At 41.9% G+C, this 17,960-nt stretch overlaps 1 protein-coding gene and 1 long non-coding RNA gene across 2 annotated transcripts in view; both read left to right on the plus strand.

The window, feature by feature from the left end:
* The first annotated feature begins 577 nt into the window (after positions 1 to 577).
* Positions 578 to 17,960, plus strand: part of LOC309698362 (CMP-N-acetylneuraminate-beta-galactosamide-alpha-2,3-sialyltransferase 1-like) — a 50,918-nt gene continuing 33,535 nt past the window's right edge. The window contains exons 1-3 of the mRNA XM_082520743.1: positions 578 to 713; positions 805 to 1,001; positions 1,191 to 1,370. Of these exons, the coding sequence (XP_082376869.1) occupies positions 1,192 to 1,370 (179 nt within the window). The 5' untranslated portion in view covers positions 578 to 713; positions 805 to 1,001; position 1,191. The remainder of the gene's footprint in view (positions 714 to 804; positions 1,002 to 1,190; positions 1,371 to 17,960) is intronic.
* Positions 11,727 to 17,376, plus strand: LOC309698363. The gene is made up of 5 exons (XR_014274073.1): positions 11,727 to 11,884; positions 13,214 to 13,476; positions 13,570 to 13,741; positions 14,099 to 14,219; positions 14,524 to 17,376. It is a non-coding gene; the product is annotated as an uncharacterized lncRNA (long non-coding RNA).

The raw sequence follows: 17,960 nt of genomic DNA on the forward strand, positions 1-17,960 counted from the left end.
GACTGATTTCGAAATGGGTGGTTTCCAAACTCGAACATGGGTACGTGAGGAAATCCGCGCAAACTACACCTCTCCACACCTTTGTCAGAGATGACGGTATCACGTTCCCTGGTAGCAAACGAGTATGTCACGCTTGTTACCTGTGAGTGAAACGGTGAAAAAGCTCTCACCGATAGAGTCTACGCATCGTTTGTACGTGTATTATATGAAACTGAACCAGAAAGCAATTTCCTCGTAGATCGGGTAAGTCATTTATAAAAGTATCATATTTTACCAGATGATGCGGTAAAAACAGCTTAATCTTCGCTGATGTTATTTTCTTTATTATCTTATAAGTGAATAGAAATGAGACATGGCTAAGTGTCTTGTAATGTTGCTTTATATATGATGACTTTCTAAACTATAACTTGTTACACTTTGCTGATTATATCACCACACACTCTGTCTGCAGATTGTTAATGTTTCCCAGTCAAACATCTAGAATGATTTCAAAATCAAAGGTGCTGGTTTTCCTGCTGTTTTTCACTGGTATTGGTGTGTATTTCAAAACACGCTACCAATTGACTCATTATGCTGTGGACCAAAAGCTGTGTGCTTGCATAAAATGTTTATCAGAGGATAAGCAGTTGCTTCTGGATCGATCGAATAGAAGTGTTCAACCATTTTTGACTGCAAACATAAACCTCTCACAGAATGAATTCAACTGGTGGAAGGTAAGTAGTCACCAGGAAAGGATGACATTTTTACACACCTCCCTCCAGCTCATTTGGTCTAACAACATAGTTTATTTGAAATGTCTGACAGGATTTGCAGGCTGAAAGCCGTAGCTTCAGAGTTTATGAAACAACAGTGGCCAACTTGTTTCAGATCTTCCCACAGAATCCAGATGTTATACAACCCAAATATGACCACTGCAGGACTTGTGCTGTGGTGGGTAATTCTGGTAATTTAAGGAGATCGCATTATGGACCGCTGATAGATTTACATGAAGTTGTCATAAGGTACTTTCTAAGCTAAAGCAATTTTTCTTTACCATTAAATTCAAATTCAAATTTTATTTGTCACGTACACAGTCATACACAGTACGATATGCAGTGAAATGCTTAGATATGCAGTGAAATGCAGTGAAATATCCCCTCCTACACAAAAGATCCAAACTGATGTGAAATATATCCCTTTGTGCTTTTTAGAATGAACACTGGTATTACCAGAGGCTTTGAAAAAGACGTTGGAAACAAGACAACTCATCATGTCATGTATCCAGAGAGTGCTGTGGATTTGGATGACAACACCCATTTTGTACTGTTTCCCTTTAAGATACAGGACTTTGAGTGGCTCATTAATGCCTCTACAACAGGATTTACTGGAAGGTGAGTTCTCTTTTTCAGGGCTACATGCACATGTATTTGACATTTATTTAACGAGACTCAGTGTCTCATTTACAAGAGACCTGTTTTAGACAACATAATTAAATGAAAATAATAAAATAGAAAAAATAAAATAGCAAAATCTGCCTCATTAAGATCAAGTTCCCAGTGATGAAAATCAGCACTGGGACGTCTTTTAAATCTACAAGCAAAATCAGTTAAGCGAGAGAGCTCAAAGTCTTTCTGTAATGTATTCCACTAAGACAGACCTCAAATGATGGCACCTTCTTAATAAGCTCACTATCTAGAAGACATTCCTTCATGGAAAGCTTTTTAGCTAAACCTCTCAATAAGAGGTTTTGTCATTGTATACTCATGGTATAATCATGGTGTTTCCATTTAGTGCTCAGGTCGCTGTCCAACTGTTCATTTCATTTTTCAGCAGCCATTGTTTGGATTTTAGTTAAAAAAGGGACATTTTGTTCATGCATTTGTTTCCCATTCATTCATATGTTCATTTTTTGTCTTCCTAGGTTAATGTGTTTGGTTATGGCGCTGACAGTGATGGAAACTGGAGTCACTACTGGGAAATACTCACAAACAAAAGGTTAAGAACTGGAGTACATCCTGGAAATTATGAGTATAACATCATCCAGCAACTAGCTCAGCAACAAAAAATTAAGTTCTATGAAGGCCTAATGAAAAAAATGTGATTGAATGCCATACACTCAGTAAGAAAAGAACTGAAAGCCAAATGGATGTGTATCTTGTTTGCTTGAGAGTTATATGTGTTGTTGTAAAATGTAAGAGCTATATCTTAGAAGTGTGTTTTATTGCTGGTAAAGAGTAGCATCATAAGTAAATGATTATGATGGTAATGTTTAGTCTTCTCAATTGAATGGAATAGGCCATAGGAGAACATTGTATTTGGATAGCTTGAACCAGAACTAGTGATGGCCAAACGAAGCTTTCTGAAGCATTGAAGCTTGTGTTAAAAACGGTTCATTAATCGAAGCGTTTTAAGATAGTCCTGTCTGGTGACATCTGGTGGCCAAAAATATGAAGAACGTTTTGAATGTAGAAATTAAAGTGTACTGCTTCATTATTATGACTGCCCACTTTACAGAGTGGACTTCACAATTCTGTCTGATAATGGGCTACCCTTGTGTTGCTTTGAACATGTATTTTTTGGCTGTTTTTTTTTCTATTTGTTTAATAAATATATTTGATCAATAAACTTCTTTTTAGTTAAACATGTACCATGGTGTGGTTGCTCTTTGCTCGATGTTGGTAAATACAATAGATTAAAAAATACATGTAATATATATATATATATTAGGGGTGCAACGATATTCGTATCAATATTGAACCGTTCGATACAGTGCTTTCGGTTCGGTACGCATATGTATCGAACAATACAAAATTTGTAATTTATTTTATCAACTTTCCTTCTGACGATGCTGTCTGTGTTGAGCGCTCAGTGAATCTGCATTCGACTACTCCGCCTAGGGTCGACAGTGCAGCCTAGGCGGAGTAGTCGAACGCAGATTCACTGAGCGCTCAACACAGACAGCATCGTCAGAAGGAAGAGCGCAGGGCAAGCTAGCGAGACAGAAGTTAAGCTCTCCTTACAACATGGACCTCCCCCACTCTCATTCAGATCTGGCGTTTGCAATTATTTTGGTTTTCATGTGACGTATGACCCTGAAGGTAAGCGAGTCATGGACTAAAGTAAAACAGTATGTTGGATGTGCCATGCAATGCTCAATTACATGGGTGGGAACTAGTGTGTTAGCGCAGTTAGCTCGTTAACGTGTTGGCCGTCTAGCCCCATGCACGGGGCGATCGGCGGTAGCTCGTTAACGGAGATTTGCCGTGTTGTGGCGTTAAGGTCATTTCAACGAGATTAACCTGAAAGCACTAGTGGGAACACAACGAATATGACTGCACATTTACGCCGACATCATCCTAGTGCAAAGACAAGTGGAAGCAGAAAAAAAACAAGCAAGCATGCTACTAACTTTAGCCGAGTCATTTAGACAGCTGTTTAATATGCTGCTGAGAATATAGCCCAGAAGAAGCGGATAGTATAGCTTTTATTTTGGAAAGAGACATTTCTCTGTAATAAACTCTCTTTTCCAAAGATGAGTGATTCCTCAATCAGATACAGGGCTCGCAATATCGCTAGCCCAACGTCCCGGGGCTAGCGATTTTTTCAGTCGGGGTACCAAAATCTATCTCTGCCCTGCCCGTCGGGCTATCGTAGGAAGGAAAAATATATGTCAATGCTTTTGCATTCTTTCGGAAATGTAGCTGGGTAATTATGTAATTGGCATCGGTGAGCCACTGTCAATATGTGACATATTGAAATCGCGTTTGAATTTGCGCTTGTTTTTTTGCTTTCACTTTGCAATCGCGCGAACTGTGTATAGAGAGCGACAGCACTGATCTGTGAGTGATGATAATTTGTGCACCAATTCCTCTGACATCGTCTTATTAATCGTTAGCTTACTATGCAAACATGACAAGTGAAATCTCCCGCAGCTTAAACATGTGAGAGGTTGATCGCGCAGAGAATCGCTGAGCTTATGTGAGTGCGTGTGTAAAAGCAGCAGGATTTATATTTGACTACGATGACCTGGATGACTGAGAACCTTCACAGACAGATATATATTTTAGTTCTGCTGAGCCAAATAAGACAGGTCAGGGTGAAGAAGTGACAGCCAAAGAAAAGCTTACCACAAAACGGAAAAGTTATGACAAATCAGACTATAAGGCAAAAAGAAAGTGCAGCTTTATGGTTTCATGGACAAAATAATTTCTGTGGCTGCAATATGACGAGCTAAATAACCAGGGCTGCACATAAGTGGTCCGCAGGTGCGCATTCGCTGTCAAAATAAAAAACACGCACAAGGTTAGGGTTAAATTTAAAAACTGTACTTTTGAGTTAAAATATATATTTATAATTTTAATAAATGACAAATTAAAAAGGCATGAACATTTTTTTGTATCGAAAAAATATCGAACCGTGACACCAAAGTATCGAACCGAACCGAACCGAACCGTGAATTTTGTGTATCGTTGCACCCCTAATATATATATATATATATATATATATATATATATATATATACACATGTAATATATATATATATACACACATAGATATATATATATAGATATACATGAGCGAGACAGGTAAATATGAAGGCATGCTGGCTCGGACGTCGCCCGGATCAACAAGGTCCGCGTCAGGTGTTGAGGAACCAGGGCACCCTGACGAAAAGTGGGCTACTGGAACAAGAAGGCATCGGTGGGCAAGAGACGAAAACAGGGCGTTGTTGGAATGCTACTACGCAAGTAACCCCGGCGGAAGCGGCTACATGAATAGGATGATGGACCTATGGATTCTTCGATACCCAACATCCACAATGACGGCGAAACAAGTAGTAGCTCAGTGTTCCAACATTCGAAAGAAGGGACTGCTCTCACGTCTCTGCGTCGGCGTTTGCGGCCTCCAGGGCCAGAGAACAAAGGCGTCTCAGGTGAGATGAATGGGGGGTCTGCAAACGGAGCGTCCGTGTTGCAAAACTTGAACTCCGGAAAGTTATAAGAAAGACCGTCTTTTATGTCCAGTAAGGTTTGTCGGTCGTACACAAGGAGACGTGCTACTCGTGAAAAAATGAAGGAAAAGTAAAATTAAACACAGAAAAAAGCTGTTGCTTGGGGGAGCTCGCGACGAGGCTGCCATACTCGGCGCCATCTTGTTCAGTAACCGTGCAGTGGATCCTGCTTGTGCCGTGATATTCAGGACTGCAAACCGAGCAGCATTCACTGACTTTCAGCTTGTTGTGTTTGTGGATATATGACTGACTTTAATTATCCATAAAACCATCACATTCTCTGTAAGTTTAGGGCCAACTATATATATATTTTGGAGTAGAGGCTTTAAAAACCAAGTTAACGCTGAAAGTACAAACATCACTAATGTCACATAACTTTGCCGACATGCGGCCAACAGTAATGTTTTAATGTTCTTCATTATTAAACATTCGCACATAAATAAGTGACATCATATTCAGTACTTACTTTTGACAGTTCACTCTTCGGCCGCTCCCTTCTGCCGTATTTTGCAGCAAAATTATCCACACCCACCGCCGCGCTATGGATTGTGGGATATATGAGACCACGAAGCGTGCACCGGACCACGCTTGATATTTGGGGAAATCGACGGTGTATTTGGAGTATGCATTTGAAGTACACTTCGAATTGGGACAGCCGTCGTCGCGTGGCTGTGACATAATCGCACTCAAAATGCGTACTTCAAGTGTGCAGTCTCTTAATTGGGACACAGCCTGTGACACCTGTGCTGTAATTGTGGTTAACTTCTGCCTTCTGTCTATCAGCATTGCACATGCACGAAGGACATCCTGTTTGTACAATAATCCAGTCTAGAAATAATAGATTCATTAACAGGTTTTTCTTTTTTTTTTTCTTTTTTTTTTTTGCCTGTCCCGTTTGGCTCTTTTGCCATCAGAATTGTTGTCTAAAGGCAAAGAAAGATGCCCAACGGATTTACTTTACCAAATTGACCATCCCAGCCTTGCCGTAATGGTCCATTTGATTCACCTTTTATTGTTTATTTTATTTTCGCTTACTGAATACGGGACAGACTTGACTGGGGGAAAGAAGGGGAGAAAGAAAGAGGGAAAGAGAAACAGCTGAGAAGAGGGACGGGGGAGAAGGGCAAAAAACAAAAACCAACAGAATGAGCAGAGAAAAAAAAAGAAATAAAAAATGCATATATCAATCACCTGGATCACCTGCTGAGAAAGAAAAATGAAAACAAGCAGAAGAGAACAAGAGTAATAGAATAAACAGCATCACAATGATATATGGGAATATGACAGTAAATACTAAATATTAAACATTATTGTGCAGCACATAAGATCAACAGAACACAGTGTGCTTTGAGGTAGGAGCCAAAAAGGGTGTAGTTTGTGGGTGTGATCACCCGTGTGTACACCTGTGAGCATGGACGCGCTTGTTTTTTTTTTTAAAAGGTTCCTTCATGTAATGATCTGCTAGAGGGTGTGGGGGGGCCACAGCCCCGTCCTCCAGGGCATGAAGCAGGTATGGAGGAGATCAAAACTCCAGACATCCAGAGGCCCCCAGAACACAAGAGACCAAGGAAGACCAACAGAGGGGCAGCCGCGCCACTGACCCAGAAAGAGCTGAGGAGAGTCCCAGATGAGGGCTCAGTTAGCAGCCGCGGAGCAGAAGCCAGGGGGAGTTGCAGTGACGCGCCCGTGAGCTCCGCCGGCAGCCAGCCGTGCCTGAGTGACCGAGCCCCAGGCCGAGAGGCCGGGGGCACCCCACCTCCGAAGTGGCCCGAGCGAGCCCCAGGCTCCAGGCCCCGATAAGCGGCCACCAAGGAGTGAGCCGGTGTGTACCTGGACGCCCATCCCCGGACACAAAGAACCACCAACGCACCGATGTCTGAGGGAGTCCGCCACTGGCAGGGGAAGTGGTGGTAGGGGGAGATAGGCCTCCAAACCTTGGAGGGCCTAAGATGTCCCCAGAGAGGTGGCACCTGACACCCAACCTGACATATAGACACAGAAATACAGGCACACACAGATACAAACATCCATTCCCACCCTCATGCTCTCATATGCACTTACTCCACACTCAACCAACGTGGAGACAGACATAAAGAGACGCTGTACACACGATCACACTCCCCAAGCATACTCTACAAACCGGGTCTAGGTACCCTTGCCCCTGGAGGGGGGAACTGCACCCAGACCCTGGTGGTGTTACCCTTTTCCCTGCGGTGGGGGGAGGCAGACCGCCCCGACTCCGCAGCAGCAGGGAGGCCCCACACTCCAGACCGCAGTCGGACGGCCAACTCCTCCTCCTAGCCCCCCCGCTCCAGCAGGTCGCAGAGAACGGGGGTGAGAGAAGACTCCAAACCTCCCTCCACCCGCTCATTGTAGTGTTGATGCATGTGTGCTCTAAGGTGCAATTAAAACCCAGGAGGGCATGGAGCTACCTGCCAGAGAGCAGCAGGTAAGCGCATGGTCCCTCCTGCTAGCCCTCAATGTCTACGTGTATTTAACATTGAGAGGTGGGCAACGACGCCAGGGGTGGGGTGTACACCCTGATGGTACTTTGGATTCCGTGTATCGTGCCCACCCCCAAGATCCTATATGTATGTGTAATGAGAGTGTGAGTAATGTGAATGTCTAAGTTGTGGGATAAAATTGAGGCAGAGGCAGCCAGAAGGGGACGGGGGGGGGGGGGGGGGGGTAGCCTCCTCTGCACCCTGGTGACATACCCCTACTCCAAGGTCCTGCATGTGTGGGTGGTTGTGGTGGAGCGGGAAGAGGGAGGCAGCTGGAGATGGGGAGGGAAGGAAGGGAGGGGCAAGTGACCCCTCCCTGGGGCCAGCTCCCCCGCTGACCCCAGTAGGCACCCCCATACTCCGCGACCCGCCAGGGAAAGGGGGCCCAGGCCCATCCAGACTGGGGCCCAGCGCAGCAGCGCTTCCCGGCCCCACAGAGCCCGGGTCAGTCCACCCAACCCCACCACAGAGAAAACTGCACCCACCCCGTCATCCACTCATCTTCCAGACTACATGAGACAATAAACACCCAGGCTGAGATCTTCCTCCACCTCTCCTGTGTCTCCCCCTCCTGCAGAGAGAGCCCCTGAGGAGAGGAAAGCTCCTGCGAGATGTGACAATCTTCCCCACCAGTGGCTCGATGCACCGGCGGCACCCTGCTCCAGGGCTGGGCCCCCATGCACCCACCCGCCCACAACCCCGGCAACGCACCAACCAGGACCCAAGCCCCCAAGGCCCGGCCCGGGCCCCAGCCCAGAGACGGAGCGCCCCCAGAACCTCACGCCCATCCCGGACCCACCCAGGGGCAGCCAGGCTACCAGGTCAGTAACCCACGTCCGTCAGCACAGACCCTCCCCTAGCCCCGCTGCACGCAGCCGCGAGGAAACAGTCACCTGAGAGCCAACAGAGCCCCTAACCGGACATGACCGCTACCCCGGGTTGAGCCCCCCAAGGAAAGGAACCATTAACAGGTTTTTCAGACAGGATATTTTTAATACTTTTAATATTGATATTTTTCCATTTTAGAGATATTGTGCAAATGCAAGAAAGAATTCTCACTCCATGGACTTGTTGCCACTGATTTCAGTGTATGTCTTCTCTCTTCTCTGTTTCTTAGCGGGTTAAACATGAGCTAAAGGCGAGAGCCTAAAAACCGGCTCAGGGGAAAATTTACTAGGTTACACGTCACTTTGTATGAAATGAAAAGAATCACTAGAGGTTCACAACAATCTGTGAAACTACACTGTGAGATACTACCAGTAGTACTAACAAAAATGCTATGAACATTTCTATAAGTCACTTTGATACCAAGAGTACAAAGAATCACAAGAATACACTGGATTTTCTAAACAATGAGTGTTTGTTTCAGCTGTTTGATCAAAGACTGCTGTCCTGAAAGAGCAGGCAGCCAAAATTAAAGTTTCCGTCTTTATAGGACACTTGCAAACACTGGACAGCTGCTTCATCCAGCCATGCTTCACAAAACCCAAGACATTTACATCTAGAACAAATAAGAAGAGTTAGGATTAAAATCAACTGACCAATTTACAACTTAAAACCACTCATAAATATTTTGTTTTACATCTGATTGCCTCAAGGCCTTATGACATCCTCCTTGAACATATAACAGTGATGATCACCTCTTTTATTGAATTTTATTGAAGACAAACAAGCTGATGAGTAAGATAACCAAAAAAATGTGAAACTCTGTTATAGAGTCTGACAGCTGCTGGTAAGAATGACCTGCGGTAGCACTCCTTCCTACACTGTCGGTGTAAAAGTCTACTGCTGAACGAGCTGCTCAGTGCTCGTACAGTCTCATGCAGGAGGTGGGAGGTGTTGTCCATGATGGATGTTAGCTTAGACAACATCCTCTCCTCCCCAACCTGCTCGATGGACTTCAGCGGACAGTGCAGGACAGAGCTGGGTCTCTTGGTTAAGTGTCCCCCTGTCCCTCTCTGCTATTCGTATGTATTATTGTAGGGTCTACCTTACAATATAAAGCACCTTGTGGCGACTGTTGTTGTAATTTGGCACTATATAAATAAAATTGAATTGAATTGCTATTCCACCACTCCAGCAGACCACAGCATAAAAGAGAGCAGATGCCACCACAGTGTCGTAAAACCTCCTTAGAAGAGTGTTGTTCATCGTAAAGGATTTCAGCCACCATAGCAGGTGGAGACGACTTAGACCCTTTTTGTAGAGTGCATTTGTGTTTGTGGACCAGTCCAATTTATTATTGAGGTGAACACCCAGGTAATTTTACTGCTCCACCGTTTCACTGTCCAAACCCTGGATGTTCACTGGTGTAATAGGGGGTGGCTTTTTGCTGAAGTCAATCACCAGCTCCTTCGTCTTGCTGGCATTAATGTGAAGATGGTTCTGTTCACACCAGCTGATGAAGTCACTGATAACCCCCCTGTATTCCAGTTCGTTTCCCTCCGACATCCGACCCACAATGGCGGTGTCGTCTGACAACTGTCCATGTCATAACGGAAGTCTGCCGTGTACAGGCTGAAGAGGAAAGGGGCGAGTACTGTTCCTTGTGGGGCCCCCGTGCTACAGACTACCACCTCAGACACACAGTCCCGCAGCCTCACATACTGGGATCTACTGGTAAGGTATTCAACAATCCACAAGGACAACTTATGGTCCACTCTCTGTAGCTTTTCCCTTAGCACTGAGGGCTGGATTGTGTTGATGGCACTGGAGAATTAAAAAACATGACTCTCACAGTGCACCTGGCACTCTCCAGATGAGAGAAGGCCTGATGCTGCATTTAGATGACAGTGTCATTCACCTCGATAGGTTTCTCCCGACTAGTGGGCGAAGGTGGTGAATTATGATCCTTTCCATGGTCTTCATCAGGTGTGAAGTCAGTACAACGGGTTTGAAGTGGTTCGGCTCCTTGGGGTATGTTGTCTTTGGGACTGGCACCATGCAAGAGGTCTTCCACAGAACGGGGACCCTCTCCAGACTGAGACTGAGGTTAAAGATGTATGTGATAACCTCACAGAGTTGATCTGCACAGTCCCTCAATAGTCTGGAGCTGATTCCATCCAGACACGTGGCCTTCCTGGTTTTCATCTTCCTTGGCTGACTCCGCACCTATAGTCAGCTGTGATGGAGAGGCTGCAGTGTAGGGTGTGGGTGGTTAGCTCCTGATGGGGGGAGGAGGCAGTAGAGTCGTTGAAGGAAAAAAGGGGGCAAGTGAGGTGCTGTCCACTACTCTGTGAAGTCACCAAATTAGTGTTGTAATGCTAATGACCTTGTTAAGAAAGGGGGATGAGTGGAAGACAGCACTTAACACGGGTCAAATTCCCTCTCCAAGTCCATAAAACACATGTAGACATGCATGTAAGTCACTTCTGATGAACAACAACTCAGTGTTTTGTGATGCTAGGGAGGCAATAAAACCAGTGTAAACCTGTTCAGATTGTGAGAGTGAATTATGAGTTAAAGAAAATAATCTTGTGGATAGAGGTGAAAAGGAAGAAATAAAAGTATCAAATTGGGTAATTTTAGGTCAAATGTGAGTCATTATGATGGGCGATATTTTTATATACGGAATGGCAACCAATATGTAATGAAATGAAGAAATGTATTGCTTGAAATGTATGTGCCTCACACTGTGGTTTAATCACTAAAATCTCTCTCCATGTTTTCCTTCTACATTTATTGATTCATTCAAATATACTTGATAAGAAAAAATGTGAAACCTTTATTAAAGAAATCTAGTATGAGACAAACTATATAGAAATGTGAGATGTGAATGAATAAATGAGAAAACTGAAACAACTGCCATCTGCTTTTAAAATAACCACATGCACAAAACAGTTCAAAAGTGAAGAAAAAATAAAACCAAGGTCATATTGTTGTCTTTGGATTATCTAAGGTAATCTGATCTAATTGTTCATAAGGAACGAGGTGGAACAACATATTATCTTACACATGTGCAAGCATACCTAGTCACACACCAACCGTTTTAAAAACTCTGTAAATAGCACCTGGGACATTTTCTATTGTGGTTACACTGTCTTGACAGGCATTTCAAAAGTTCAGTACACCAATTGTCAGCTCATATAGTAATAATAATAACAAATTAAATAGGAACAGGAGCTTTTTGTGAAATAACTGCTTGACTGCACACAGCAAAAATGCCAGTGTTGATTTTTCAGTGTTAGTAGATTTCAACAGAGTTCCGAGTTAGTTCAACACTTAATCGAGTTAAAATAACACATCGGGAGTTGATTCCTGAAAAGTGTAAGTGTAGATTTTAGTCGTTACTGCATTTTAACACTGTGGGTGTTAAATTAGACCACACCTTCATTTCCTGTGGAGCTTCGCAATCCAGAATCTTCGGTCGCCATTTTTTCTTGCTGATGCGGTAAGTTTTATTCGGTTAAATATTAAGTTTTAGATTGATGTTAGAACAAGTAACATGATAACTAGTAAAAGAAATAGTATTTATATCAAAATACATCATCTTTAAGTGTCATATTTGAATTTTAACTGTTTTTGTTAAGCTGGGCTACTGCTAGCTAGAACTCTGCAAAGTACCAGTTTCTTTCCTAATATTCATTTAGCATAATCTGGCTATTGGCAGACTGTAATGAATATTACATGTTAATATATTTCACAGTTTTTATTAAATGCCTTTTATTTATTTCCGAATTAAACTGCCAAAGCCTTAGGGTCAGTGGTCTCAAACTCGCGGCCCAGAGGCCACTCGTGGGCCAAAGGCCACTTGCGGCCCATGTCAGGTGAGGTGAAGAAGTATAATGCAATTTGGCCCTTAAAGTGACTTTTTTTTGTCATTAGCCAAAAATGATTTAATATAAAGGCAATGAGGGCAGAGTGTTACCGGCCCTCATGGGTAGTGTAGTCCGTGCTGCGGGGAGAACGTGTGGAACTGCCCCTCCCGTTGTGTGTTTGAGCGCGAGAGAGGGAGAAAGTAAGAGCTGTTACCGATGAGAAATGGAAGAAGAGAGCATGTAAATATAATAATAACCACTGCCGCCAAAATGAGTGCCTGGTTGTAAGAAAGCTGTTAAGATTCGACTGTACACTGTGTTCGCTGACAGTAAAGCTACAAGCCCGACAACCCAGCGTATTGGCCAGAGGTGTCATTACCACGGTTCAGAGCCGCGGACCTGGCCGAGGTAACAAGAGAGTACAAACATGTGGAGGGATTGGCTTTGTTAGTTCAGTGAGAGTCAAAAACTAATGTGTACACTTATTTCTGCATTTTTATTTTGTTAAATATGAATAAAATTACAGCAGAAGTGCTGCAAAGTGTCTGACCAGAAAGAGAGGACCATTGTGTTAATTTGGTAGTTCAATTAAAGGCATCGGTTAGTTAAGAGGGAGAGGGGGGGATGCGTTCATATTTGCAGTTTTGTCTTGTTATACAATATTTGAAATTTAAAAACAAACAAACCAAACGCTACATTGTCAGGAATATTTGTGGGGAGGGTTTTTATCGCTTAAAATATATAAAAAATAATAAAATAGAAATATGGTTCCTACTAACCCCTGTGATAGTTGAGAGAATACTGTATTGCAGTCATGTTACACAGCTTGTACTACTTAAAAAATGGATCAAGGATGTTTTTCTTAACAAAATTAATTTTAACTCAGTCTAAAGGGACTAGACATGCTAGATATTTTGCAAAGAAATGGTGTTATATGCTGGACCTTATTTTACTCTTGGCAGGTGGTGATATGCTGGTTCCCGAGAAGAGATGAACTAATCAAAGTCAGCTTTTCAAGACAGCCCCAAGACTCTTCGCAACTTGTGTTCAAATGTGAGGCCGTTGTCAGGTGATAAATGCAAGGAAGAGGCACTCAACTGACATGAAACATGTCAAAGACAACATGAAGGTGACATTTCAACATAGGCAAAAAGTGGTTCAAGAACCTGCCATAGCTTCTACTGTCCTGGACCTTTTCCCAAGATTTCTGGATACACCTGGCTTGGTAAGGCATAAAATAATTTAATGACTGCTTTGTGGTTCCTTTGTTTGTTTTCTTGTTAATGTGTTGTTTCTGTTGTTACACTTTGTGTTTAAGATTGACCAAGACTTCACAATGCTGTTTTTTGGGGAGGAAGTGTCTGGTAAGTTCCTTGCAAAGTGGCCAACATTCTTCAAGCCAAGGATCATCAAAGATTGCAAAAATCTGTCCCAGAGTACAGAATTGGATGAGCTGCTCATTTCTGCACAGCGTTACTCTAACGAGGCTGGTAAGTGTAAGTTGGAAATGGTAGATTTTGCATGCCTTTACAGCATTTGCTTAATTCCCACAACACAATATATCACTCATTTCTGTATGGTATGAAAACAAGCTTACAAACATGTTAAACCTGAAATGACATTTAATGTAGTTTGAACACAAAAAAAGTTACATAATCTTACTATTGTTATGACTCGATATCTACTTCACTTGGTGGCCAGAAGATTTTAAGTCTCTGGAAAACTGCCTTATTAGAAAAATTATCAGGTGTCTAAAATGTCATCATGGTATTACATAACGTGGAAAAATGACTGCTGTGGTCCTTTAAATGACAGTAATTGTGATGATCTTAATTTCTATTCTGTAGTTTGGGACTGCGAGGCGGCTGCCATCTTTTGCTGCTTCACTTCACTCCAACATCTAAGGGAAGGACGTCTTCAAAGATTAGCACATCAGATGCTGCTCACCACCTAATGAAATTCATCAAGGTATGCTTTTTAGAATTGTATATTTCTCTTTTGATGAGAACAGATGCAAATTATCAACGGCTGATATTTTAAGATGGCAAGGTGATCCAACCTGCAGCAGATGTATCTATCCCAGACAAGCTTGGTGTTGCAGGACTGACATGTCATTGTTTCTATTAAAACTAAATGTACACATTGAAACAAAAATAATTGTGCGCGCGGAGTGAAACATTTTAATATTGTCATAATTTCAAACAGCAATGCCTCAACATCAGATTATCAATTTTGTTTAATGTGAATCACTTGGTTTCTTTCTCTCCCTCAGGTGGGAGGTAGCACAGAGGCTTTTCTTAAGGCTGGCCCCACTCAGCCATTCGTCCTGTGGGTTGGAGAAAGAAAGAACATCATCCAAAGTTTCTACCCAAAGTTTCTACATTGTCCTAGATCAAAAGGTCATTCCCTGTGTGACACAGATGGGAGATGCAGGTTTTGACAAGGCAAAACTTTTCAAGGCACATTTTTTAATTTGCCGTGTCCTTTGATAAGGCATTGGACAACTTCTACACATTCATCCAGACCATCAAGTGTATGGCATTGATGTTGGCAGCGTGAAGGACAGTCCTCGGGTCAATGAAACAAGAGGAAGTCTTCACTGTACGGTTTAAAGATATCCACTATTCAGCACTTTGACTGGAAATGTTCATCTGTTACATTTGCAAGATACACCACACAAGTTGCTCAGTGTTATTTAGACATTTGAAGTTCCAGCATGGTTTGTACCCAGGAAAGTTTTTACGTTTGACCTGTGGAGAGCCTGGATGTTCATTTATCTTTCACACGTACTCTGGTTACAAGCGGCACTTATTCCGAGCACATGGAGACTGCGTTCACTCTGAGGTCATCAACAATTTTGAGCCTGTACCTAACGATGGAACCTCTGTTTCACAGCCTGTAAATGTGGCTCATCCCATGACAATAACTACACCGGTTCCAGTTGAAAAAAGGCAAATACTGAACATGTGCAGCTCTGTTATTGCTCAAGTACAATCATCAGGAGTTCCTGAAAGTACTGTACAGTGTTTAGTTGGTTCATTGGAGGAACTGGTTAATGACATCCATGCACATGCAAAACAATCTGTTGTCGACTGTTTGTCAACTGATACATCAAGAGAAACCTTAGAAAAAGTTGAGGATTGCTTTGATCAGCTTGAAAATCCATTTTCATGTCTTAACACAGAATCTAAAAGGATAAGATATTTTGAGCAAAAATGGAAAATAGTTGAACCCATAGAGCATGTTCTTGGTGTGCGTTTTGATGTACGCAAAGATAGAACAACAGGGACATACAGGCAAGTTCCTGTCAATGATAAATTCATGTACGTTCCTATCATGGGATCCCTTTCATCTATGTTTCGAAACAGTGAACTTTGTAGCAGTTTCCAGAAAAAAAAAACTAAACATGGAGGGATTGTACAGAGATTTAAATGACGGCTCCTACTTCAAAAATCACAGTTTATTCTCACAACAAGAACATGCTCTCCAGATCCAGCTCTACTATGACGATTTTGAAACTGCTAATCCTTTAGGCTCAAAAAAGGGGGTGCACAAACTTGGTTGTATTTATTTTGTTTTGAGAAATTTGCCACCAGAGTTAAATTCTGTGTTGATGAACATTCATCTTGTAGCCCTTTTTCATTCAGAAGACTTAAAAAAATATGGGTTTGATCCTATCCTAAAGCCACTTGTTGATGATCTAAAGATTTTAGAAACTGAAGGAATGCAAGTGCCCTTTTCAGCCACACCTGTGAGAGGTTCGCTTTTTCAGATTACAGGTGACAACTTGGCTTTACATAGCATTTTTGGTTTTGTTGAATCATTTAGTGCAAACTATTGTTGTAGATTTTGTTTAACTGATAAGACAGAGTTGCAGTCAGTTTTTAGTGAAGATCATGTAGGCTTAACACTGCGTTCCAAAGAACTTCATTACAAACACTGTGGTGCCATTCAACAAAATCCTGCTTTGGCCTCAACATTTGGTGTAAAAAGAAATTGTTTACTCAATTCACTTCGGCTGTTCCATATTTCAGACAACTATGCTGTAGACATAATGCACGATCTACTAGAGGGAGTGGTGCAGTATGAGTTAAAGCTTGTGTTTCAGTACTTGATTAAGACCTCTTTGATATCCTTGAATTCATTGTCACAGAGAATTATAAGCTTTAACTACGGATATGCACAGAGAAGGAACAGGCCAGGTGGGCTAAAACTGGATGACAACAGCAAAGATCTTGGGCTTAATGCTGTGCAGTCATGGTGTCTTTTGCGGAATAGCCCATTGATTTTTGGAGATATCGTTTGCAGAAATGATGGACATTGGAACTTGCTACTTTTGTTAGTTCAAATTGTGAACATTGTTTTTTCACCCATTATAACTCATGGCATGACTTGCTATTTGAAACATCTGATTGCCGATCATCACAAGGCTTTCAAATCTCTCTTTCCAGAACGGAATTTGATTCCAAAGCACCACCTAATGATCCATTACCCACGCTGCATTAGAAAAATTGGGCCACTCATACATATGTGGTGCATGAGATTTGAAGCAAAGCACAAGTTCTTCAAAAGATCTGTAAAGAACTTTAAAAATATCACAAAAACACTAGTAAAAAAACATCAGAATCAATTAGCCTTTCATTTTGAAAATTTTTATTTTAAAAGATTACAGTTCGGCCCCATTAATGAAGTCTTGGCCAGCAGCTTAAAAGGCAGTGAAGCACTGAATAAAATGTTTGATGTTTCTTCTATTGTTTCTACAACTTCCTGGGTCAAAAGTTATGGTACAGAATATCAAGTTGGGATGTATGTTTGTTCTGGTGTTGAAAATGAGATGCCTTTGTTCAGTAAGATTGTCAGTATAATTGTTAGCGATTTCAATACTTATCTTCTAACTTGTAAGGTCTCAACAGTATATTTCAATGATCACTTAAATGCATTTGTTATTGAGGATGGATTAGATGTCTTTGCACTGATCTCTGTAGATGATCTGGTGTACTATAGACCTTATGATAGGCAATTTTCAAATGGCACTGATGACAAAATGTACATTGTCCCATACTGTAATTTTGTATGACTTGTTTACTTGTGGTGTATCTGAATACAAAGTATTTTGGAACGTTAATGTCTTGTATTTCTTTGTAATGGGTGGATGTTGGGGGTTAATTGTAGCAGTAGAGATATCAGAGATTAATGGGAGTTTATTGTAATCTGGTGGTATTAATGATTTGACTGACACTAGTGTTAGTGTTAGAAAATTAACACTATTCAGAGTTGAATTTTTTAACACCAGGGCTAGTGTAAAGTACCACCAACACTATTCGGTGTTAATTTTTAACACTTAACACCAGTGTAGAATATTTTTGACACTGGTCAGTGTTACTCAGTGTTAATTTTTAACTCTGTGCAGTGTTAAAATAACACTAGCTCGTTGTTAAAAATATAACACTTTGAAAAGTGTTAATTTAACACTCAAAAGAGTGGACACATATAGACACTTTTCTAGTGTTAAATTTAACACTCACAGTGTCAATTTAACACTGGCGATTTTGCTGTGCAGAGAGCAGAAAACATGATCACATGAACTCAATAAAAAAATGCAGTAACTGAGAGTTCAGTGAGGCAAGATCACTTGAAAGAACTGAACATGATTTAATGGCAGAGAAACTAATGTATTTGGTGACTACACTCCGATTACCCATAACAGCA

This window comes from Aulonocara stuartgranti (assembly GCF_965226115.1).
Source record: "Aulonocara stuartgranti genome assembly, chromosome: 22".
Classification (NCBI taxonomy): domain Eukaryota; kingdom Metazoa; phylum Chordata; class Actinopteri; order Cichliformes; family Cichlidae; genus Aulonocara; species Aulonocara stuartgranti.